The following is a 26,734-nucleotide window of genomic DNA, read 5'->3' as shown; positions in this document are numbered from 1 at the left end:
ATGTTCGTAAAGGTCACTATAGTTGGAACAGTGCAAATATTGCCTCTCTTTAGATGAGCAATTCACTGTCCGTATAGATCATGAACCCTGTTTTCCTGAAAATATATACCATAAACAAGTGGCTCAATTGTATAAATTAAACTGTATGGCAATGTAATACGAACCACTCTGATCAAAATGTCTTAAAATAAATCAGCGACAGAGGCTTTGAAGGTGAAGACAACACACCCCAACTAGTGGTATACGGCAAGGATGGATTCGCATCAAACATCCTTTAAAACATCATTGGGTAGATTCCTATCCCCAGAAGCAGCTCTCCAGATCAGATACATTTCCGAAATGGGAGCCCACCCCAAGCTTTTCCAGTATGCGAGTTCAGATCTCCCTAATAATTCTTAATATTAAGATTGAGGCTCTTAGAACATGCCAGCATCTCACTCCCACCTATTTGCGGTCTGTCGAAGTCTGATGGGACTTACATCCGACCGTCCTTTCCTTTATATCTGCTCCTCGTCAGTTTCCTCCTCTGCTTGGGAGACTGCATTTTCAATCTTCACTACTCTAGAATTTCTTCCATCAAGGGTACTACTGCTGGTGGGGTCACTCTACGGGTCGGCATGGAGGAGTTTCCCTGCCTCCTCCTGCCCTGATCCACAGTAAGCCTCTAATGGAGATTTTGTGGCTCAATTTAGCAAGCACTCCAATAGTTCTGGGAAGATCACCTAGGTTTTAGCAGGTGTTCTCCAAAATTGGCTTCAAATGCACCACTTGATCAGTGTAACAACAAAAAGAAAAAACTGCACATCTACTGCCCGTTATGCAGAATACACAGGCACTCACAAGTCCAGTCATAACTCCCTCACCATACTAGTTTCCCGCCTGTCTGATGCCCCAAAGTGAACCAGAAAAGTGTACAATGCATCAATACAATGTGCAATGTCATACACATGCTTGGAGGGGGGCCTGGAGGGGGTTGTGTAGAATGCCTTCAAAGGGCTCCATATCGCACATGATGGTATCTGTTTGCGAGTGTGAAAGGGCCACATCTGGCAAAAAAACGTAAAGGATAGCTAGCAGACGAATGCTTTAAGGGCAGGTATACAATGGGGTCCCAAGACGTGGATTGGTTTCGTACCTCCTGCAACATATCAGCCTGTTCAATGGCCTTCAGCACACTTTTCTTGGATGTGTCTTGGATCTCTCCTCCCATTAAGAACTCATCCAGGATGAAATAGGCTTTCTCAAAGTTGAAGATGATATCGAGTTCACATACCTGGAAGAGTGAGAACAAATGGCTTAATGCACAGAAGAAATTGGAAGGAAAAATAATTCCCACTGAGAGTACAGCTTAGGAACAACCAAATCATCCACAACAAGAATAAACCATTTACTGGCATCCAGGTTAACACCCCCTAGACCACAAATGCATGGAGGCAACTTATCAGGTCAGGGATTTGGCTCCTGCTTGCAGTCTAGAGCAAATGGTCAGCCAGGCAACAGTACCAAGAACTACTCAAGTGCTACTTTTGTCATTCCAGGTCAACTGGTGCCATCCAAACATATCCATTGTGGTATCATTCTTCGAGTGTGCAGAAAGGTGCAAGAGGACTACTAAGAAGCCATGTAACCACGTGAGTGGCCAGAATCAAGTTGCCCACCCTACCGCCTCCCGTTAGCTCCCAACTACCATGGTTCTCTACTTCCAAACATGTTCTTCCCTTAGAATTGTAAAGGGCTCCTTTGCTTCCAGAAGCTAGATCTGGGCTCAATAAATACTCTATGATAATAAGAGGAATATATGGCATACACTACTTACGATAATGGTATTTCTGATGCTTGTATATGCTTATATTCACACGCTATGTGTTAGGGAGAATTCTCAGAAATGTGCCAATTCCCTTCACCTTAGAGACCCCCAGCAACTTGCTGGAGTTTGAGGACTGATTTTCTTTACCTGGAGAGAGTGAGAGCCGACCCCCACTCATGTATTTTTGACAACTCCATAGGCATCATCTTTTCATGTGTGTTACACAGCACCCTCAGTGCAGTACAGGGAAGCCTTTCTATGCTATTCCAAGGTTTAAATACGTTCTCTGGAATAAACTACTGTTTGCCAGAGAATGTAAAGTTAAATTGACTTTACTAGTATTTTTAAATTCCTAGACCCAGCACACACTATCTTACAATAGAGTGCTGGAGGGGTTACCTAGTATCCGGTGTCTATGTAGCAGTCAAATGCTACCCTTTCCTATCAAAATGGCTGGTTGTAGTGGTTTTACAACGAACTACCATGATGATTTTTCCCCCGACCGCAAAAACGGGTGGCGTTAAAGTCGCGGGAGCCATGTTTTCCAAAGATGGCATCTCAGCCCCCTTTGTTTAAATGGGTCCTGGTCTTTTTTCGCCATTTCATTTTGGAAAGGTCCTTTTAGAGTTTGTCTCTGCGCGTCAAACTAGATTTGGTCCCTTTGTTTCTATGCCTTTGGCGGGCTTCAGGACTGAAGACCGCCTCTGGCACCTGAGTGTCTGGGGTGGGCAGGAAGTGAGGTAGGTGCTCGAAACTCCCTGTGCTCAGTCTCCTAGGAGACCCAAATAAGCGTGAATGGCTGGCTGACTGACAGTTAGGCTGGAATGAATGGGAGAGAAGGAACAAGTTATTTACCTGTAACTGTTCTCCACCGTGGGTCTGGCATGGATACACATGCTCATGAATATTCCGTCAGGCTGGGAATCCTCGGCAAAGGAAAAAATCAGTTTCAGTTTAGTTTCTGAACTGTCTTTCTCCTAATAACCAATCACTGGTCTCTGGGTCATACTGCCCCCAGCCAATGACAGCCCTCTACCTAAGCCGCTCGTCTGGTAGCCATCTTGGATTTGGTAACACGTAAAGTGGCAGTAGCACCAAGAGAAGAGCAGCAGAGGGGTAAACAGGAGGGTTCGCATGTGAATCCATGAAAGACCCATGCTGGAGAACAACAGTTACAGCCAGGTAAGTAACTTGTTCCTTCTCTAGCTTGGGGTCTGGCATGGATTCACATGCTCATGAAGAATACATGGCAGTACACACATGCACAACCACAGGAGGTGTAAAGGCTCAACATTAAGCATTTCAACATCTCAACATTAAGCATCTCTTACCTCCTCACCAGGCTCACCTTCAAGCGAACAGTTAGCGCAGCACTGCTTGGCCGACTCTGGACACCTCCCGGAAATCCCAGTCGACGCAGTAGAATCTCGTGACGGTGTGCTTCCACCTCCATGTAGCAGCCCTGCAGATGTCCAGCAGGGGCACACCAGACAGGAACACCTTCGTTCCAGTGATCGCTCTGGTCGAATGGGCTCTCGGACGGCCAGGCACCTCTCGGTTTGCCAACCGATGACAATGGGTGCTGCAGCCGGAGAGCCACCAGGAAATGGAAGCCTTGAAGAGGGCCTTCCCTTGGCTCACAGGGTCAAAGTTCACAAACAGCTGTGATGTCTTCCGAAAACTTTGTGCGGTCCATTTCTAGCGAGTGCAAAGTCCTGTCGGCAAGCGACAAAGACGACGGGAAGAAGAAAACAGGTAACACCAAGGGCTTGTTGAGATGGAAGTCCGACGGCACCCTGGGCATGAAGGAGGGGTGCGTCCTCAGCACGACCATTGTTTCGTGGAATGTCAAGTACGGAGGCTTACAGGAGAGGACCAGGATCTCTCCCACTCGTCGTTCGGAGGTGATGGCCACAAGAAACGCTGTCTTCCACAATAGGAATTTCAGAGGCGCCGAATGCAGATGCTCGAAACGGAGGACCCATGAGCCTAGTCAGCACCACAGAGCTCCCACGCCGGGGCCAGAGCCTTCACCGGGGGGAACAAGCGGAAAAGTCCTTTCATGAACTTCTTAACAAAGCGACGCAACCACAGCAACGACCGCCCCAGAGTTTTGGTATAGCGGGAGATAGCGACCAGATGAATTTTGATAGAAGCGTGCGCTAGCTCCGCCTTGGCCAGGAACAGCAAGTATGGCAGCACTCGAAGGGCCGTAATCTGTAGAGGGTTTATCTTCTGTGCAGGGCACCATACGGTGAACATCTTCCATTTATGTCCGTAGCACTTAATCGAAGAAGCCCTGGCCTTGGCAAGTACCTCCTTGCAGTCCGCTGGGATCTCGTACCCTCCAAACTCTAGTGCTGCAGGAGCCAGGCCTGCAGGTTCAGCGACCCTGGGTCATGGTGCAGAATCGCGCCTCCTTCCCTGGTGAGAAGATCTGCGTCCACCGGAAGCCTGACTGGAGGAGACGCTGACATGTCCAGACGGTCCGGGTACCATATCTGTCTCGGCCATGCCGGTGCGACGAGGATCATCCTGCAGCAGGACCGGCTGAGTTGACTGATGTGTCGCAGAAGCAATGGCAACGGTGGAAATGCATATAGGAACAGTCCATCCCAGGGGAAGGAGAATGCATAACCCCCCACCCCCCCATGCTCCCCGGCTGTGGAAACATGCGGGCGAACCTCCGGCACTTGGTGTTCGTCGCCGTCGAAAAAAGATCGATATGTTAATGTTAAAGGTCATTTGTACCGCGCACTATCACCACCGGAGTGGTCCCCTGGCGCTCTGGCGGCTCTGAAAGAGAGGGGGGATGGTGGGTTAGTGGGTGGAGGCTGGAAAAGTGCATGATTGCAGTGATGTGCTGTTGGCATCCTCAGCCCGGTGGTTCCGTCGGCTGGGCCTGGGGTGTATGCGGCCGGTAGTCGTGTGCTGATGTGCGAGTCTGTGTTTTTTTGTTTTGTTGTTGGTGTAGTGAAGTTCGTGCGGTTTGCTGCGCTAGAGGTTTGTGGTTGTGTTTGGTTTGGAGTTTGAGTTTGAGAGGTGTATGCAGAGAAGGAAATTGTTAATGGTTAGTCATCTCTATCCTGGACTGAAACCGGTTGGGCTCGTGTAATCTTACCCGACGGGATGCTTGTACACCCTGAGCCTCAGGAGGTAACGTGCCCGATTTTCCATTCGAGGCCGTTTGAGGATCTGGCTGTAACCTCCGCCCGCTCCCTTAATAACCTTGCGTGCTCCTCCCCCCCTCCAGATGACTAGCGCCGCTGCTATTGTCCATACACCCGGTTGTGTGGTGATTGGTGGTATCTTGTCTGTTCCAAAGCCTCGTGGGACCTAGTTGTGGCTGTGAGGGCGGTGGGGGATGGTAAGGGTTGGCTGGAGTAGTTGTATCCGTTTCTCTGGGTCTCGCGGGTGGACCCCTGTGTCCAGCGTCAGCCCTGCTGGTGCCCAGGGTACTTCTGTCGGTTCTAGCGGTTTGTCACTGTCCTTTTTTGATGATTCGTTTGTCTTATTGTTGTTTCGGTTTTAGTCTCCGGTGTTGAAGAGGTAGGTTTTTAGTAATTTTCTGAATTTAAGGTGGTCTTTGGTGTTCCTTATCAATTTTGGGATGTTGTTCCAGGTTTTCGCGGCTAAGTGGTAGAAAGCGGTGCCTCCGAGTTTCTTCTTGATGTAAGGTTTTTGTTCCAGTCGGATTTCGTTGGTTGACCTGAGTGGTCTCGTTGGCTTGTAGATTGTTATTTTTTTTTGTAGGAATTCGGCTCCTTGTCCGCCGATTGCCCTGTGCGTTATGCACATTGTTTTGAAGACGATACGCTGTTTTACTGGGAGCCAGTGTAGTGTTTTTGGGGCCGGGGTGATGTGGTCTCTTCTGGATAGTTTGAGGAGTAGTCTGGCTGCAGTGTTTTGGATCCGTTGTAGCTTCTTCAGTAGGTATTCCGGTATACCGAGGTAGAGGCTGTTTGCATAGTCGATACTTGACATGATGAGGCCGACGATGGTGAGTGTTTTGTGTGTGAAGGAGAGGAAAGGTAGTATGTTTCTTGCCGTGTGGAGGAGGAAGAAGCATTTCTTGACTGTTGCGTTTATTTGCGGTTCTAAGGTTATGGTGTTGTCCATCAGGACTCCCAGATTTTTTACTACCTTAGATGGTGATGGTATAGATCCCATTTGGGTTATGGGGATTGGCCCATCGTCGAATCAGTAGGTCCACCTGATCCTGCCAAAGCTCCCACTCGTGGCAAGAGCGCAGCTGCCTGCCAAGTGAGTCGGCGACTGTTTTTAACTCCTGCCAGATGAAAGGGTACCAGGAACATCCTCTGGGCAATGGGCCAGTGTCATAGATCCTGCGCTTCCTTGGAGAGAGCCGGGGATCTAGTGCACCCCTGCTTCCGAATGTAGAACATCGTGGTGGTGTTGTCGGTGAAGACCCACACCATCTTGCCCTTGAGGGACGGAAGGAATGATTTGAGGGCCCAAAACATGGCCCGGGCTCCAGGACGTTCATGTGCAACGACTTCTCCTCCGGGAGCCAAAGGCCTCTAGCGTGGAGATTTCCGGTGTGCGCGCCCCATCCCTCCAGGGAGGCATCTGTTGTCACAGTCTCCTGATGTGTCGGGGTCTGAAAGTCCGTGTCCGGGCCTGCCGCCAGGTGCACGTGGACGCCCCACCACCGAATTGCTCAGCGTAATGTCTCGTTGAGGGCAATCTTGTCCTCAAAGCTTTCCAATACCTGGGTCCAACGGACAGCAAAGAACTCTTGCGGTGGCCGCATCCGCAGCCTGCGAGTAGGGACTTAATGGACCTCACCCTGGCCACTTCCATGGTCAACAGCCATTGAACCTTGCACAGGATGGCCTTTATCCTGTCTTCCGACAGTGAAGCCAGGCGCGACACTGGATCCCAGAAACCGAGCATCCTGCGATGGCACCAAGCAGGACTTCGCATAGTTTATCGAGCAGTTCCGTGAGTAGACCGTTGGACCTCGCTGTGTGCTCGACAGCTAGTTCCCTTCACTTCGCTTAGATGAGCCAACTGTCCAGATAGGGGTAGACGTGGATCCCCTGCAGGCACAGCCGCACCGCGACCGGCGCCAGGCACTTGAAGACCCATGGCGCCGACCTCAACCCGAAGGGAAGGGCATTGAATTGATAGTGTTGCCCAGGACCACGAAGTGTAGAAACCTTCGATGCCCGTTGTGGATGGGGATGTGAAAATAAGCATCCTCCAGGTCCAGGAAGTCGACAACAGGAAGTCCCCTTCCTCCAGTTGCCCCAGCACGTGCTGGAGGATGACCATCCTGAACTTCTGGGACTTGATGTATTTGTTGAGGCGGCGGAGATCCAGGATGAGCCGCCAACCACTGGTCTTTTTTTCTGACGAGGAAGTACCGCGAGTACACTCCGGAGCCCCGGAGCCTCTTCGGGACGAGTTCTATTGCGCCCTTTCTCAGAATTGCTTGTACATCTAGGAGCAGTTGTGGGACGTAGTTTTCTTGCTGGGCCACTGGTGGAACGTAGGGACACTTCCTTTGGAACTCCAGGGTGCGTCCATGGGCCAGGGTGTCCAGCACCCAATGGTCGGTGGAGATGGACTTCCACATGCAGATGAAGTTCACCAGCTGGCCTCCCACCAGGGTGCTCGTGTGGGGGCCTGACGTCATGGCCGGTTCAGTCCCGACGACCCACTTTGGGGGCCTTGGGGACGACGACGATTTCCTCCGGCTTTGCTGTGGCCCCTGTAGGCTTCCTGGGCCGAAGAACAGGATGGCTGATGGTATGAAGGGAATTTGCCACCGAATCCTTTGGAGGCACCATTGGACTTGCCTCCGGAGGTCAGAAAGGACAGCCGTTGCGGTTTGAGTGTGTCTGCTTTGATGGCTGGCAGAGATTCATCCACCGTCTTGCCGAACAAGTTATCCCCGTCGAAGGGCATGTCCAGCACCCTTGTCTGGACGTCTTGACGGAAATTGGTGGCCTTCAGCCAACCACGCCGCCCAAGGCAAACACTGTTGCCCATCTGGCGGAAACTGGTATTGGCGAGGTCCGTGGTCACCGTGATGGCATGGAACAATGCCACCTCGCCTTCTTGTAGGATTTCAAGGGCCTCCGCCCTCTTGTCGTCCGGAAGGAAGTACAGGAGAGGGGCGGTTTTAAATCAAAGCTTCCTGTCGTAGTGGGCCACAATGGCGAGAGCGTTGGCGGCCTTAATGGTCGTCACCACCGACGAGATAACCTGTCGTCCAATAGCGTCCAGCTTCTTTCCCTCGCCGTCCGGTGGGGAAGTGAAAGTTGAAGTCGTCAACCCTGCAGATTTCATCCTGGCTGCCGCCGAGACCACAGAGTCCAGGGAGGGCCTCAATCTGAGACACTTCGGTGCAGAGTCTGTCACCCTAAATTTCTTCTCGTACCGGTCTCTTTGCTGGGGCCGAGGACGGGTTCTTCAGGAGGGACAGTCCTTCGTCCCAGATGTCATACAACAGCGGGATCGAGAGCACAGTCTTCCTCACTCTCGGTGCTGATAAAGGAATCCCTCCTTGCTGAATCCCAAGGAACAGAAGAATAGCTCCTAGGCCCTAGAGATCATGCCGTGTAAAGAGCTGATCTCGGATGGCGAAGCCCTGGTGCCGGAGACGGGTAGTCAACGCCTCACTCCCCCTTGGCTTTCTCCGTCAGAGTCGACCGGGCCTTCTCCCAAAGCTTACCCGGGTGGTCCGACTTCCTTTTCTTCGCCAAGCCGGAGCGTTGGCTCGTGGTTGCCAGCATCGGCGATGCAGCGCCCGGCTGCAGTGGAGCCCGTACCAACGGTGCTCCCGGTGCTTTGCCTTATGTTGAGCACCCGTCGCCGGAGCGCCCTCAAAGGTCTTGGAAGAGTGCTCAGATTTTCTCTTGGGAGAAGTATGCTGCTGGGGCTCACCCGCCGCCGGGATCTTCGTCTGCAGCCACTCGGCAAGCCGCTTGCAACGATCCTTCATGGTGCCTGGCACCATGTCCTTGCAGAGCACACAGGCCTCCTCCATGTACGAGCTGTCCAAATGTACGCAATAAAGGCATAGGGAGTGCCCATCGTCCAGGAAGATGTTCCGCAGCCCGCATATATCCTGAACAGAGGCGTCAAGGCTCCTTTATCTCCGGCCATGTCTACGCGAAATAGGCCTCCAAGAATCTTTTGGAATCCTCCAAGAAGTGAACTCTATACATAAAAAAAAAAGATCACCCTTGAGGCTCAACTGACTGAAAAATAGAGCAAAACTCACTGAAAAATCACAACGCAGTAAAAGCTCGAGAGCTATAGTACGAGGACTCCCAACACTTGAACGTGTGGTAAAGATCTGAAGATGGCTGCCAGAGGGGCTTAGTAGAGGGCAGTCATTGGCTGGGGGCAGTATGACCCAGAGATTGGTTATTAGGAAAAAGAGAAACAAAACTGATTTTTTCTTTAACAAGGATTCCCAGCCTGATGACGGAATATTCATGAGCATGTGAATCCATGCCAAACCCCATGCTGTAGAACTGAATAACCTGAGTAAAAGGCGAGGCTGTAGGCTTGGAAGGCAGAGTTGACCACTGGAAGAAGGAACTGAAGAAGAACTTTAAGAGTGCGCCTTCTGCAACTCTTGGACCGTTGGTTTGCCAGGTGAAGCCCTGGTGCTTTCATATCGACAGAAAAACCACTGCATGGATGACTTCTCCCCATAAGTTGGTGGGACCAATCAACTCTAAAGTGAGGCACCAGGACATCCTTCTCGGAGCTGGTTGAATTTCCACAGAGTTACTACGGGAAACTGTACAGCCAGGGAGAGGACCAGCAGATTGTGTGCATGGCTTTTATTCTGGCCTAGAGCTCCAGGAAGATCCTCCGGACTCCCAGGAAGCAGGACGGACCGAGCCTGAGCCCCCCCCCCCCCCTCAACAGAGTGCAGGACCCCAAAAGCAAGGAAAGCCCATCTCAGTGGATCTGCGCGATTTCTCTGTCGCAGAAAAGTCAGCAACGGAAAAGTTTGCATGATAAATGTGCGATCCACAAAAGGTTCGTACATTTCCCATGCGAACACGTATTTAAAATCCCTACAAACCCACACCCCCACCCATGGCACATCCCCCACCCACACCTTCAACACATCCCCAACCCCCAACATAACCAAACCCTACTTACTTTTCCTTCACGCTATTTGCCTGCGGCGCTAGTTCCCTTTCACTTCCGTGATCAGGAACTGGCGCCGTAGGGTCCTTTTCTTTTTTTCAGAAGCTGCAGGAGTTTCCCCCGCAACCCACGCTCACTGTTTGTAAAGTATAGTGAGCGGGGTGTTGCAGGGGACACCCACGCAGCTCCTGTTTTTTTTTCCCCCCTTCGGATGGGCTGCTGGGGTGTCCCCCGCAACACCCCGCTCTCTATACTGTACAGCATAGTGAGCGGGGTATTGCAGGGTACAACCCCCCAGCCCCAGGTCCGACCCCACCGAAACACTTACACACCACGTAAAGTTCAGACTTTTGGTAGTCCAAACTTTTTGTGGTGTTCGTTTTAGGTCTTTTTATGGGGTTGGACTTTTAAAGTCGGTCAAATCGTACAATACCCATCTCAACAGCCAGAAACTGCAGTGTTGATATTTGCGGTAGACGCAAGGAGCTGAAACACTGAACAGCCACTGATTTGAAGATTGCCAGTTGCGAGCAGTGACTGTCCAATTGCAGTTACAGGAATCCCCAGAAGTCCCCCCTCTTGTCCCCACGACTGAGGTCCAGGAACAATGAGATCTGCAGAGCTGCACAGGAACAGAAGTCATCTGCTGCACTTTTTCTTCAATTCAAAAGGTACTGTACAAATTCTGAGAACTTAACGCTTGCTGTAGAGTTTCTTGCATCTTCTACTAATCACAAGTCAAATGAATTGTGGTCCTACATTTGATTCTTCTTTTCGTCAAAGACTTCAAAAGCATTGTGCAAAGACTTTTCTACTTACCTACCAGAAGTGTTTCATCCTATATAATACTTTTGCCCATTGACTTTGGCCTAGCCTGTTATACTGAATGACTCTGCTGTGGGGATCTAAATGTATTTGCCTGCTTAAGAATATTTGTGGTCTCTTGTTCTAATAATCTTTTCCATTTTAAATTTTTAGTACTCTAAATGCAAACAGTAAGATATTAAAATGTCCCGAGCACCCTAGCTATTGAAGTCACCTGAGGCTGTAGGTTGTCTGTGGGCCATCCCAAAAGGGTATTTACTGATTTAGAAACTAAGAGTGTACAGTACTGAAGTGTATTTGTTATTATATTGCTCCCTTCTGAAGAAGGCTTATTCTAACTGACTGAGAAATTAATAATAGTTTACTCAAGAAACCGTGTGTAAGAGTTCATTTGAATACTTTTAACTGTGAATCTCTGTGCATCTTCCCTACAGCTCACATTGACCCCTCTTGAGATAAGCCTGGCTGCTCAACACGCTACCAAAACTGTAGTACAAGCTTATACCAAAGGTTGGGTTTGTTACACCTGTAGTCAGTTGTTTGTAGTGTTCCCAGAGGGTACTGCATACAAACTTTGCTTAACACCAAGGTATTTGCAGCAGTAGGTTTTGTATTCTTTCTTTTGACAGAAAGACTTGACCTTCCTCCATTTGTATGACAACTACTAGGAACTGTTTGGTTTTGTTTGGTACAAGGATAGACTTTCTCGTTGATCGAGAAACCGAATTGAAAAAGTAGGTTGATCGTTCTTTGGGTATTTTGCTTTCAAATTTGCGTGTTTTCCCCCGTGATCAGTCAGTCGTCCAGGTAAGAGTACACCGGGATTGACTCCCTGCGTAGATGCCCGGCCACTACCTTGGTGAATACCCTTGCAGCTGATGCTATGCCGAAGGGCAGCACTGTGAATTGGTCGTGCTGGTTTGCCATTTTGAAATGCAAAAATCTTCTGTGCGCTGGGAACATTGAAATATGAAAGTATGCATCTTTCATATCCAAGGTTGCCATGTAGTTCCCCCGCTTTAGCAGCGCGATTACTTCTTGTAGCGTTGTCATGCAACATTTTTGTGGCTTGACATGGATGTTTTGCTGGCCACAGATCTAAGATCGGGGGCATCGCAAGATCTTTTGGAACAAGGAAGTACATTGAATAAATACCCTTATCCCGGCAAACCAGGTGAACTATTTCTACGGCATCCTTTAAGAGCAGTGCTTTCCCCTCTTCCAAATGAATGGGCTGTGCTTCCTTGGAGGTGATCCTTTGTCTTGGTGGATGGTTGGTGGGTTGCTCTAACAGCTCTACAATAACCGCCCACCACGGTTGAAAGTACTCACTTTTCTGAGGCGATTCTCTCCCATACATGGGTAAGCTATGAAATGCGTCCTCCTGGAGTTGCAAGGGAGAGAATCTGTAGGTAGTGCCCATTATTTGGGGGGCTTTGAGCCACCTCTGGAGGATCTTCCCCTGCTGCGGGATGTTCTCTGCCGATTTGAAATCCTTGTTGCGAGGATCCCCAGAACGAGCTTGGACCCTGGTTACAACCTGAGCGTTGAGAGTTGTTGCCCCCTCTTTGTCCGGAGGGTTTAGTAAATTGCTCCAATGACTTTAGGATATCGTATTCTTGCTTTGCACGCCTAAGAGCGTCTACCATCGCTTTGCCGAACAGCACGTCTAGCTCTATGGGCATATTCAGAAGGGTAGCCTGCGTCTCGAGCTTAAACCCAGACTGGCGTAGCCAAGCATGGAGTTTGATCAAGGTGCCCTCTGCTATTATTCTCCCTGCATTGTCTGCTGCATCTAGGTTGTTCTTAAGGATGCAGTTTGCAACATCTTCACCTTCTGCAATGGAGAGGGACAATTGAGTCTTCGGGGGCTCTGGGACTGAAGCCATTTGCTCGGCCATCTCATCCAATTTGTGACAGTTACAGCTAGCCAACAAGGTGGTGTTATAAGCTATTCTAGCCTGGTAAGCTGCCAAAGATGCTACTTTCACACCAAAAGTATAAATCTTCTTACTTTTTTTATCCGGAGGTGCTTCAGATGAGGCTAGAAGTGTTCCTGCTCCCTTTCTGGTGGTATTAACAACTAGGGGGTCCGGTTTTAACTGTCCCCTGATGTAAAGGGGGGGGGTCTGAGGGAGCTGGCTGAAAGACTCAATGAGCGGGTAAACTGCCAGTGTTCAATTTGGAGTGACTAGTGAGTTGGATTTGCCTCTGCACGGATTGAAGTAGGAAAATTAATTGGGCAGCTGACTTTTTAATCACCCAGTATATTCTCCAAAAAGTCCTAGTCCACCTGCGTCTTCTGTGTATTATTTTAAAATGTTCTGCTGCCTTTAGGAGCAGATCATTATACTGCATTTGATTGTCGACTGAAGAGTCTGCTACCAGTGTGTCCGAGTAATCGGCGACTGCATGACAGACGTCATCGTAAAATTGATCTACATCACCCATGTCCTCTTGGTCTTCCGGGTTAGTGTAAGCTTCAGTGTCCTGAACGTCTTGCAAGGGGTCATTGTTCGGCAAGATTGTATGCAGTACCCTTTGGGTGCACCACAACAACCCCGACCTCCAGGCAATAGGAACACAACCTTTGGTATAAGACTGTACTACACCTGTTGGTAGTGTATTGAGCAGCTAGACCTATCTCAAGAGGGGTCAATGGGAGCTGTAAGGGAGTTACACAGAGCAAGGTTTCTTGATTAAACAATTACAGTCAGAGTAAGCCTTCTTTAGAAGGAGCAATATAAAGAAACACAAATATACTTAAAAAAACACACTTAGTTTTCTAAATCAGCAAATACCCTTTTGGGATGGCCCACAGACACTACCTACACCCTCAGGTGACTTCAATTGTTATGGTGCTGGGGACATTAATATATCACTGTTGTATTTAGAATATTATTGAGAGAAGTGTCAAAAGAAAAGCGGTTTCACAATAAAACAAGTATTCACACAATTATTCTTAAGCAGGCCAGGACTTTCAAAATACCCACCCCCACCCCCAATGCAAACTCTGCTAACCCCTTCCTGGAAGGAAGACAAAACATAAGCAGTGGAGAGAAGAGTCATTCAGGGAGCTAGGCCAGCCAATGTTAAGTTAGCAAAAGTCAAGGTGAACTGAAGCATTTCTTGCAGGTAAGTAGAAGTCTTGTACAATGTTTTAGAAGTATTTGTAGAATAAGAAGAAATCAAAGTAGGGCCACAAGCAGATTAGACTTGTGAGGTAAAGAAGCTGTTAGCAACTCTACAGATGCAACCCGGACCAGTCTCCAACGAGGACATGTGAGGTCACACAACAAGAGGTAAGTTCTCAGACTGTACAGTACCTTTAGGTTGAAGAAAAGTGCAGCAGATGGCTTCTGTTCCTGTGCAGATCCTGGTGTTCCTGGGCATTAGTCGTGGGGACAAGAGGGAGGACTTCTGGGGACTCCTGCACTACAATGGGACAGTCACCTACCGCAGCCAGCAATCTTCAAACAAGTGGCACTTTGGTGTTTCAGCTCCTCGCATCTACCACAAATAGCAACACTGCGGTTCCTGGCTGTTGAGATGGGCTTTGCTTCCATCTGGGGTCCAGCACTCTTGAGGTGCCTCAGGCTCGGTCAGTCCTGCTTCCTGGGAGTCCTGCTTCCTGGGAGTCCGGAGGATATTCCTGGAGCTCTTGGCTAGCTTAAAAGCAACGCACAACATGGTATTCCTCTCCCTGGCTATTCAGTTGCAGCAGCAACTGCAATGGAATTTCAACCAGCTCCGAGAGGATGTCCAGGTGGCTTACTTTAGAGTTGATTGGTCCCACCAACTCAAGGGGAGAAGTCATTCTTGCAGGGCTTCTCTAGTCGAAATGAAATTGGAGTTCAGCACAGCACCAGGGCTTCACCGGGCAAACCCAATGGTCCAGGAGTTGCAGCAGTGTCCACTTCAAGTACTTCTTTCGATTCCTTCGTCCAGTGGTCGACTCTGCCTTCAAAACCAAAAAGCCTCGCCTTTTATGCAGGTTTCTCCCATTCATTACAGCCTAGCTGTCAGTCACCCAGCAGGGTGGCTGTCCTTGCCAGACAGCAAGCTGGCCAATCACCTAAGAGTGCATTACTGTCTCCTAGGAGACTAAGCACAGGGAGTTTCGGGCACCTCCCTCGCTTCCTGTCCCCGCCAGACACCATGGAGCCAGAGGCGGGCTTCACTCATAAAACCCGCCAAAGACAAAACGAACAAAGGGACAAAACCTGGTTTGGCACGCAGAGTAAATCTCAAGCACCTTTCCACAAAGAAATGGTGAAAAAAGAAGACCAGGGCCATTTTTACAAAAATGGCACCCTTGGGTGCTTTACTGCAGCTGCGAACACAGCCTGCGGTAAATGCACGCCACAGTAATTAAAAGTAAACCACTGCCACTAGCCATTCATTGAGGGAGGGCAACATAAAACATGTTACATGAAAAACTAGACAAAAGGATACCAAGTAACCCCTCCATCACCCTATTGTAAGATCGTGTGTGCTGGGTCTAGAAAGTTACAAATGTAAGTAAAGTCAATTTCACTTCACTGCTTTTGGAAAGACCATTGAGATGAACATCATGAAACACTTGTCTATAGGCGCATTATAAATGCCATATGTCATAATATGGGATAAATGGGAGGACTGGGTAAGAGGGGTGGGTGTTGGTTCTGGTTCTGGTGCAGGGGGATTTCTTCCGTCTCATAGCCCCATAAATGGTGCCCTCTCCTTGGGTTATAGTCCCTAAATTAGAGCCCTCTACCTGTGTCTTTGAAGACTTGTGGTTCATCTGACTATTAAATAGCGTGTCTAGGAAGTGTTTAATGAGTGGAATTTTGGAGCTCTGCATAGGCCTTCTGACGAGTCTTTCGATGGTCAATTTTCAGCATGAGAGGGAGCCGTTGACACTCGTTTTTGACACTCATCAGCGTGCAGGGACATTGTACTTTTGGACACTGTCAGAACCAGACTGGTTAGTCAGTTTCGGGTGCCTGTCATGAGGCAACCGCAATAGCGATGGCCCAGAGGACAGGGAGCTGTCGGACCTTCCCTTTGGCACAAAGTGTGGCCTACCTGTTGGTGTTGAGTTCGGCTTTTGGCCGTGGGTGGTGTTTAGAGTGGTGTGCTTTGGTCATGCTAGTGTCGGCCTGCCTGATGGGTTCAGGGACTTGCACGCTGGCATCCGAAAGATCTTGTTCACTCGACGCCACTGTTTACATCAATGCTGCCATCACTGGAGACTCCCTCATAGCTCATGGCGGCCTCAGCCTACATTGCGTGGTGGGCCCAATGCTTTGTCTTGCAGTCCTTAAGTGTCTTGGCATGAACAGCTTACAAGATTTATACTGTCCCTCGTAATGATCCCTTGGGAGACAGATTGCACACCTCGCGAAATCCTCCTATTTTACATTTTTTGTAAGTAAAGGTGATAGCCAGAAGGAACCCTGCTACAAGCGACCCACAATGAGGGCAGAGAAAAAAACAATCTGAGGGACCTCGACGGATGAAACAGCATGGGTACAGTGGACAGCACACTAGGGATAGTATTACTGGCCCGCCCTGTCAACGTCCCTTTTTGAGTTTCGAAAACAGCTGTAATACTCTGCAGCTTCCACTAGATGTCAGCCTATGCATAGCATGTGATCTAAGCAGATTCCATAAGCTTTTGTTTGTTTATTTTATTTCTATAGCGCTCCGGACCCGGGAGCAAAAGGGCGCTTAGTACAGGTTACAAGGCACAATACATGGTAATAGGCAGTGATAAGTTAACAAAACTAATATATAGCATAAACAGAAATTTGCGGTAATAGCAGGCAGTAATGACATAAAAGAGGCATCTGTAATATATACAATTTATAACTGAATCTAGCTTAAGGTTGGCTTTTTGACAGAAGCCACTCAATGGCAAGTTTCCTGAACGACTGGAACACCCTGCCACTGAATATTAAGTCATCCAACTCCTTCCAAAGTTGGGAAGCGAGGACAGTGAAACTTGAGCCTCCAGCTCTTTTGGAGATAAATCTAGGTACTGTGAGAAAATGGAGGATCTCGTAGTTCTGATGGATGGTTTCATGGTGAATTTGTTGGTAAGGTAGGGGGGGGTTAGATGGTTGAGAGCTTTGTAGGTAAGGCAGAGGGTTTTTAGATCAATTTTTCTGTTGGATAGTGAGCCATTTGCAAGCCGTTCTGGTGGCAGAGATATGCTCACGTCTGGGAATGTTTAGCGCTGCACGCAACGCATTATTTTGAAGGACTTGGAGCTTGTTAGTTATCACTTGGTTGGCATCTAGGTAGAGGCTATTACAGTAGTCTAACCTAGATTGAATGAGGGCTCTAGCAAGCGTAAGGCAGCTTGTTAGTAGAAAGAAATGGTCTACAGGCCCTAATTAATTTACCTGTATAGGCAGTAGCTGAGGCGGTCGAGTTGACTGGTTTAGTGAGGTTAATATTGGCATCGGTGTAAAAGCCAAGTGTTTTCACCTGTTTGGCGGCAGTGATAGTATTGCCATTGATTATGATCTTGGAGTAGTTGGGGCTTAGCTTTTGTAAGTTGTTCGGTGAACCGACAATGAGCAGTTCAGTCTTCTCGTCATTCAGGCAGAGGCCGTGTGTGGCCATCCATGCCCGAATGACAGAAGATTTAATTGATCCTGGAAACATCAGTATTGTAAATGCCCGAGATGGTGAGGAGTATCTGGGCGTCATCCGCATAGTTTGCGTAGGTGACACCCAGACGGTCTAATTTATCAAAGAGGGGCTTTGTAAAGATATTGTATAGGGTTGGTGAAACACATGAGCCTTGTGGGACACCGCAAGTGATAGGGATAGGGTCTGCTGCTGCCACCGGGCAGAAGACTCATGGTTCTATTGGTCAAGAAGGACTGTATCCATGTGACAGCAGATGGGGAGAAGTGGGCGGCAGAGGAAAGGTGTTTACAGAGGATTTTATGGTCAACCAGGTCGAAGGCTGCAGAGAGATCTAAAAGGAGTAGGATAGCAGCCTTGCCCTGGTCTTTGATGTCATCAATCTGGCTTTTAAGATCAACAAGGGCGGTTTCAGTTCCATGTTGCGGCCGAAAGCCAGACTGACGCAATCCGAGTAATTGGTTGGACTCTAGGTAATGCTGAATTTGTAGGTAAGCAACTCTGTCAAGGATTCTTAACAGGAAAGGAACGGTGGTGATAGGCCTATAATTAGTGGGAATGGCTGGGTCCAGTGTCTGTTTTTTTAGAAGCGGGAGGACCCATGACTGTTTAAGGTTGTTAGGTACCGAGTTAGTGGAGAATGACACGTTTATGAGCTTAGAAATAAAAAGGGGCAAGGTCTCTTTCTGCATCTTTTATAATCTGTGCCGGGCAGCTATCCCCTTTACAGTTAGACGGTTTGAGAGAAGTTATAATTTTCTGCACTTCTAGTGCAGTTACTTTTTTGACGGTAAAGCCATGGTTGGTGTTAGAGGTGGAGGATAGGATGGGGTTAGGGGGGCTACTGTTGGAGAGTTGTAGTCTTATTTTCAATTTTTGTTTGTAGGCCAGTGATTTTATTCGCAAGGGCATCCTAGATATTAGTGCACCAAGGTTGGTCCTTCACAGACAGGTCCGTGGGTGGGTTGGGGTTTTCTAGCTCCTTCAAGATGGTGAATAATTCTTTTGCACTGGAGCTAGCATTGCTTATTTTTACATTATAGGCTTCCATTTTAGTGCAAATTATTTCTTTTTTATAGAAGGGGGATGCATTTATTAGGTTAGTTTTGTTTTCCTCTGATGGGTTCATTTTCAAAAGTGTTTCCATCTTGGACTTCTTAATTCTTAGTATTTTGAGTTGTGGTGTGTACCAGGAGTTAAGATGAGCTTTGGGTTTGCTTTTGCGAAATTTTAGAGGAGCAACAAGGTCAATAGCTTTGGTCAGGACGTTGTAGGTGTCTACTAGTAGGCTAAGGTCCGATGCATCGGGGATCATGTTTAGAATGGGTAGAACCAATGGGATGAGGGCTTCAGCGGTAATGTTCCGCTTGTTTCTCGTTAGACATGCTGGTACAGGTGGGCATTGTAAATGGAGTGGGTTATTAGTGCTAATGTCGAATGAGAGTAGGAAGTGGTCGGTCCATGAGTGGTTGGGGGTCCTTGCAGATAACATTACAATTGTGGGCAGCAAACCAGTCTAGGGTTCTACCTTTCTGATGTGTAGGTAGGGTATTTAGTTGAATGAAATTGTGTTCGCAAAGTGCATTGGCAAGGGAGGATGCCGGAATGTCATGAGGATCATTATATCCTAAATTAAAGTCGCCTAGAATAATATTCTGTGAAAGAGGTTTCGATTTTTCAGCTATGAGGGCGGTTATATCTTCCTCGAATGAACCTATGGGGCCAGGAGGTCTGTATATAAGTTCCAAGGTGATGGTGTTCTTAGGGGTAGTTTGAATTTTAATGGAAAGGTGTTCACAGGAGTTTAGAGGATGGGAGGTGACGGATCGAATATCCAACACGGATTTGAATACAAGTGCTACGCCTCCTCCACGGGCATTGGGTCTGTCGGCCCCGAGGATGGAGTAGTTGTCGGGAACCGCAAGGGTTAGAGAAGGACCTGCTGCAGCATGGAGTCAAGTTTCTGTGGTGGCGAGGAAGTCCAAGTCTGCTGAGCCGGTGATGTCGGCAATTTCAGTGGGATGGGCCACAAGGGACCCAACATTGAGCAAGGCTCCTTTGAGTTGCACAATGTTAGCAGTGGTATTTTTATTATTGACTTTAGTTGTGGGAGTGTTAGTTCTTTTACTAAGTGAGGTGAGAATCTACAACGTAGTCTGTAGCGGGTGAGGAGGTTGGGGGCGGGGGGGCTGTAGGGCTATATAGCATATTGCGTGAATTCTGGATATTATCAGAGTAGGCATCTTTAGCGAGGTTGAGTGGGGGGTTACCTAAAGTAACACTGATTTTAGTGTTGTAGTTTGTAGCGGCACTGTGGGGGGAAAGGAGGCAAGGAGGGCAGGAAGGGTGTGGGGCAGGGAACAGGGTGATGTCTACGACAACCATGCTTAGCGAGTCCATTGTTGAATGGGATGTAGCTATTTCTGCTGCATGGAGTGCCTTTGGGCATAATGCAGAAAGGGAACATGATTAATACGAGCCAGGCTGGCATAATTCAGATAAGATTTCAGGAGGGGATACTAGTGGGAGGGAGGGGTTTTTAGGTTGCGCTGGTGCATGTATGCCCTGGGGCAGACAGGCTAGGTAAGGTAGCAGCTAGATTCGAATTGTAAGCACACTAGATGGCATGTAAATGGAGTGACTAAACCACATTTAAAATAGCATTAGATTCGAATTGTAAGCACATAAGCCTCAGAAATATATATATATATATTATATATATATACACACACACAAACACACATATATATACACACACAAAAAAAACTTTGTCCCGTCTGTCCTAAATAAAAAGAAATGAAATGTGTTTAGTATTCTTTCAGCAGTTATACATATCCTAGGAAGTGAATACACTACCCTATTTAAACAACCCCATAGCAGATGAGGATTCCTTCTAATTTGAATGAACCCCTATTAAAAAGGACTCTTCTTATTATAGCAACAACTCGGACAGAAACATAGGGAGCATTCATCGATAAAATGGGATCCTTCCCAGATTCCCGAATAATCCCCCACTGCATGTCAGATCTGTCAAAGTGTTGTTCCTCAACAAAGAATTGAGGTTTTCCGACAGTCATGGGTGATTTCAAACAGCACCCTCTCTGAAGGAAAATGGACAGGTGAAGATGTCTGGCAGTACAGGCTCCTGGGACAGTTATCTGATCATGTCACTTTAGTAAAGCAGATTAAAAAAGGTAGGAGTGCTAGTATAACAATGCATTAGCCAAAATAAAATCAGTTGGTCCTAATACAGTTAGTCATGTAGGTTACTGGTTGACCATTAACGGTGACTTATGTTAGGTTTCAAAACTTCAATATTTGAACCTTTTGTTGCAATTTATTCTTGGAAGAGAAAACACAACATTGGCATACACCAAAGAATTGTCAACCAGCAAAAAACAAAAACATGACTAACAGAAATATGATCAACTGAATTTTCTTTGGATAATCAAATTATTGAAGAGGGATGGGCAAATTCGCCCCCGCCTATAAAAAGGGTACGGAAGAAGGCCAGGAGATATCGTGAACGCCCATTCTATTTCGGACCGATTCCTAGTGCTCCAATAATTGAGAAGTATGTCGAAAGGTTCCCATTCAGCCAGCCTTACAGACCGGATGCGGTACAAGTCTTCACTAGAGTGGACGAAGAGCCCCAGGCTGCAATTCAAGAGAGATCAATTGACAGTATCGACTAAAGCGCTGAGAAGCCAAAGCCACTGATGCCGTTAGACACCACGACTTAGCGTTAAACAGGAAGCACACGTGCATCCGCACTTCGGGACACAAAGACACACTGAATACACGAACCCAAGCGTGCAGTTCTATAGTTAGACAGATACATATACATGTTTCCATTGCTTTTATTATTTTGTCATTAGCTCAATGCAGAAATTGCAGGAAGCAAGAGATCCTGAATAAAGCTTGCAGATGCTTATATACAAATAACCTCAAAATTGCAGGAGCACCTATGGGACCTGACAGACCCAAGTGTGACCAACATGGAGAATATAGAATAGCACAGATACTGTAGTCATCGCATAATGGTTTAGGAAAATTACAGTAGACCACACGCCTCTCAGCAAGAGCTGAGAGAAATTCAGGCTGGAAAAGAGCAAATATGAGAGACAGGACCCGGTGCCAAGGACACCAGATCCAAACAACATTCTATTCCCTGAACAGTAACAACAGCTGCAATAAATAGCGAATAATTCTTCATAATTCAGAGCTACAGAAGCTCCATATGAGGGTCTCCGTACAGGTGACCTAGCCAACTCAAACAATGGACAGAAAACAGTACTGGGAAAGGGAGCTGATCTCACACTGCCAGACAGAAGCTTGTAACAAGATGTTACAATGCGAGACAAGTGTTGCACAAGGTGAACAAGCACTCTCGTAGTCTAAGGTTGTGAACACAAGTTAAAGGCAGACACAGTCATTATTATTAGCTAGAGAAGGTACACTGAGAGCGGAGAACCTTTGCAGATCCCAGGCCTGGGAGGTCAGCTCTAGCCAATCACAGTTCAGACTCCTGGGGGTGGGTAGCAATGGGCAAGAACCAATGGTAAAACCCTCGCACTGCAACACTGAGATAGTAATTTTGGGATGGACCAGGCCAGCCACCTGACATGTGAGGCAGTAGAGTAACTCATATGGGATTATCTAGGTTATTAGGCTGCCGACGACCAATCCAGTAGTCCGATAGGTTTTCTGGAGAGGAGCCCAGGTTGTGATGTCACTACGATAAACTGGCCTGCGAGCATGGAGCCGTCGAGTGGTCCTTTGATTTCTTCTATCCTTGTACTGATCCCCCGATGGATTTGGTTATAATAAACCACAGTTTGAAATTGCTGTCTGGTTGGGGCTACGTTCCTTTTGGGGGTGGGTGGGGTGGGGTGGGGTGGGGGTGGGGCGGCGTGGATATCTGGTGGCCCTTCCACGAGTCCGTAACCTCCTAGTAGCCCTCAAACCTACCTGGGAGTTTGTCACCAACATAATCATTAAACTAACAATCCCAATTGGTTATAGTACCGGATTTTAATTGTTTGGTTCTGGAAAGAACATTACAATTTTTCAGGAGCATGGATTGCCTCTTAACAAATCCCATGTATTAGTGAGTTGTTGCAGCACATTGCAATTCTAGATCGGATTGGCATATGCTGAGCTCCAAAAACCAAACCCCCTCTCTTTCTTTATGCAACTTTAGTATGCAGGCATTGCCTAAAGAGGCAGGCCAATGCTGTAAGGGAATACCTTCTAAAAGTCTTAGCTAGACTATGAACAGTGCAGGGTAAATTAAAAAATAATAAAAAAGACCTGCTGTTCCCAGTCCTTTGGCATCAGAAGATTTTTTTTTAATCGAAAATTAGACAAATTGACAACCTATCAGGAGAAAGACATGACATCCGCCACTGCACCCATATCTCTGAACTGGGTTATTACCTATATTTGAAGGACGATGAGGAGGATAACTAGACTATGCAGGAGATGCTTAGTAGGTAGATTTCACTTTTATAACTTCTACACGAGGGCTCTACAAAATTCCAAACTTCCTGATAGAAGCAGACACTTCCAATTCTGCTAGGCATTTTTAACGATGACAGATTTTCCATTTAATACAGTAAAAGATCTGGAGCCTCCTAATTTCACAGCTGGCTGTTTTCACAGCTGCGGTAAAGGCTCCTCTGGGTGCCCATTTTATCATGGCCCGGTAATCTTTTGCCCTTATTGTGCTTCTTGTACCTTTTCGGCTCTTCCCCCTGCCCTCCAAGTCAAATAATTCCTTTATGGTTGTTTAATTGTTGCCGGGAGACCTAGATCAAGCCTGCCCAGGATCCAGAGTGTCTGAACGCAGGAAGCGAGGGAAGAGTCCAAAAGTCAGCACCCCTTTGTCTTGCAGCCAGACTGCAAGAATCCAGTTCCAACTGAGAGGGTGGCTGTCCCCAGTCATGAGGATCCGCTTGAAGTACAGGGTGGCTGAGAGGAAATGGCGTACATCCACTGACAAAATGGCCTGCCGCCTTCTCCAAAGGCACTAACGGCGCTGTGTCCGCACCAAGAAGAGAGTCCACATCCAAGCCTGCGTCTCTGCCGCATTCAACAACTCGGCCAAACTTTTTAAAATCTGCTATGAGCTGGCCAATCCTGCTGCAGTCTACCTCTCCCGTCCCCTCCCAGGCCCTCTGCACAGCCCTGGCTTCTCATTTCATATCTAAAACTCAGGACATCCTGTTGTCTCTCTTCCTCTCCCCCTCCTCCCTCTGCTCTTCCTGTGGCTCCTCTTTGGCCACCCCTCCCTCCTCCTTCTCTGCCTTTCCCCTGTTCTCCTCAGATGGTTTGTAGAGAAGTCTGATCTATGAACGTCTCGTCAAAACAGGTTCTCGCTGTTCCTCCAAAAGCATCAAGGACCACATTGACACCATGGCTCCTGCTGTGGCGGACTTCTACAACCACTCCTTTGCCACTGGATTCTTCCCTTCCCTCCCTGAAGCACTCTTGTGCTCCCACTTAAGAAACCCTCAGCTAACCCCTCCTGCCCGGCTAACTATCACTTGATCTCCATCACTCCTTTCCTGGGCAAACTCTTAGAAAAGCTGGCCATCTCCCAGCTTAATCTTCACACAGAATCTGTTGGTTGCCTCCATGACCATCAGTCTGGCTTCAGAGCCACCAGAAGCACAGACACTGCTCTACTGAACATCCATAAAGACCTGCTCTCCAGTCTTGATTCAAATACCCACTGTGTCCTCATCTTACTTGATTTGCGTTTTGCATTTGACACGGTCAACCATGCCATCCTGCTCAACTCTCTCTGTGATAACCTGGGTATCACCGATCAGGCCCTGGCTTGGCTGACTCCTTCCTCTCTGATCAACCCTCCCAGGTCCAACTTGGGTCCATCCTATCATCTATCTCCCTCGCTACCTCTGGTGTTCCCCAGGGGTCCAACCTCTCGCCCTGGCTTTTCAACCAATACCTGGCAACTCTCCCACACTGCATTGCCACTTTCTGCTCTAATTTCCAGTGCTATGCTGACGAAACCAACTCATTTTCAGGTTGCCCTCGGCCACCTCCTCTCCTTCTCTCATCTCCGATTGCCTAACTGCCATTCAAGATTGGTGTGCCGCCTACGATCTTTGTCTGAATGCCAGCAAGAAAGAGATCCTCCTCATCGGCACACCTTCACCATCCTTTCCCCTCACTCTCTGGCTGGCCTCCCTTGGCCCTCCTCCTAGCCCCACCTGCGAGGTTAAGACCCTCAGGGTCATCTTTGACTACACACTTTCCTTCTCTGCTCACATCTCGGATGCCTATAAAAAGTCAACTTCCTACTGCACCTCCTTAGAGGTACTTTGCCTTTCCCCTCCTTACCCCAGAAGCTCACTGCCTTCCAAGCTCTGGTTCTCGCTCTAGGTTGGACTATTGTAACAGCCTCTTTAAATCTACATGCCTCTACTCTCCACCCGCTGCAACTAATCCAGAACAGGACAGCAAGACTTGTCCTTGGTCTCAAGCCCTGGGATCGTATCTCTCCAGCCCTGAAACCGCTTCATTGGCTGGACGAGTTGGTGGTAGATCTCTTACCTCATCTGGGGCCTCCCTCTGGAACAGCCTCTCTGAAACTTGGAGAACCATCTCCGGTTCTGGAAGCACCTCAAGCCATTTGCTTCTGCTTTCTCTCCTCTCCCCTGCTGATCTCTTGGTTGAAAATGAAACTGCACTGGTCACCTGGGTACACTCCGATCTCGGGCCCAGGTCCCCTCACCGCCAGTTGCACTCCTGCACTGGTTGCCCCCCTGGCAACCCCTGCACTCGGGGGTCTGTTACTGTATCCATACAGTCCCCTACCAGCACTTGACACTTGATGTTTGCACTTACCCTTGCACTTGCCACCAGTTGGCCTCTTTATTTATATTGGTTTTACTGTGTGATACCATGTACTGCACCCTCCTCTTTCCCCCCGCCCCCACTCTCGCACTTTTCCCCTCACCTGCACAATCTCAATATCACCTGGCCTAGTAAGATGGTTGTTCGTCTTCTCTTTGTGCCCCCTACCTTGCATCATCACGCCTCGAAATACTTACGTATAGGCGCTTTATTAACAGCATATCATATCCTCACCCCCCCCTTCTTCCTCCCCCCTCCAAGGTGGAATGTTGCAAGCCTGCTTCAATGGCTGGGTACCCGCATAAAAGTCTGATCCTGGAAGCTGAAGGTGAGGCAAGATTGTATGCAGTACTCTGAGGGAGACTGCAACAGACTTGTCCTCTTGGCAATTGGTATAAGCATGCACTATACAAGTTGGTAGAGTGACTGAGCAGGCAGGCTCATCTCAAGAGGGGTCAATGTGAACTGTAGGGTTATCATATAAACATTAATAAATGAACAAATGTGTCCATTTGTAAATACTGTTACATGCTATGGTATGTATACCATGCTTAATAACCACCATAGGCGGCTCAGAGCACCACTCTCAAGGATTCTTGATTAAATAATTATTAATTCGTCGGTTGAATAAGCCTCCTTTAGAAGGGAGCAATATATGTAACACAAAAATATACTTCAAAATTGTTAGGCAAGATTGTATGCAGTAGCCTTAGGATGCACTACAACAACCCTGACCTCCTGGCAGTAGTAACCCAACCTTTGGTAGAAGTCTATACTACACAGGTTGGTAGTGTGGACGAGTAGCCAGGCTTATCTCAAGAGGGGTCAATGTGAGCTGTAGGGGTGTTACACAGAGGTTCACAGTGACAAGTATTCAAGCAGGCAGTTACACAGGGTTTTCTTGATAAAACCATTAATTTATTTACCAGTCAGTTACTCTAAACCTTCTTTAGAAGGGAGCACTGTAAAACACCACACAAATATACTTCAAAATGATACGCTGTCTTAAACTCAGAATCAGTAAATGCCCATTTTGGGATGGCATACAGCAGAGACCTACACCTACAGGGGACTTCAACTGCTAGGGTGCTGTTGACATTAATGAATTACTGTTGGCATTCAGATTTAGTTAAGAGCAAGCAAAAAGGGAAAAGAAAAGAGCAAACAAGATACCACAAATATGTCTTAAGCAGGCAAATGCTTTCATTTCCCACAGAGTCATTCTGTTAAAACAGGATAAGCCAAAGTCAAAAGGCAAGAGTCTACATGGTCTGAAGCTCTTTTTTGAAGGTAAGTAGAAAAGTCTTTGATCTCTTTCTTCAAAGACTTCTGAAACATTGTGCAATCAATGAACAGCCACAAGCTGTAAGACTTGTGAGTAGTAGAAGATGCAAGCAACTCTATAGCAAGAGGTAAATTCTCTTAGACTTTGTACAT

The 26,734-nt window shown here is 47.8% G+C and overlaps 1 protein-coding gene across 1 annotated transcript in view; it reads right to left on the bottom strand.

The window, feature by feature from the left end:
• AP1S1 (adaptor related protein complex 1 subunit sigma 1) overlaps positions 1–26,734 on the bottom strand; it is a 231,365-nt gene that overhangs the window by 91,168 nt on the left and 113,463 nt on the right. The window contains exon 4 of the mRNA XM_069646550.1: positions 1,136–1,273. Coding sequence (XP_069502651.1) covers positions 1,136–1,273 — 138 coding nt within the window. The remainder of the gene's footprint in view (positions 1–1,135; positions 1,274–26,734) is intronic.

The sequence above is a fragment of the Ambystoma mexicanum genome, chromosome 1p (genome assembly GCF_040938575.1).
Source record: "Ambystoma mexicanum isolate Mex_15411 chromosome 1p, UKY_AmexF1_1, whole genome shotgun sequence".
Lineage (NCBI taxonomy): Eukaryota > Metazoa > Chordata > Amphibia > Caudata > Ambystomatidae > Ambystoma > Ambystoma mexicanum.
The sequence above is the reverse complement of the archived record's forward strand: the minus strand, read 5'-3'. Positions and strand labels throughout refer to the sequence as shown.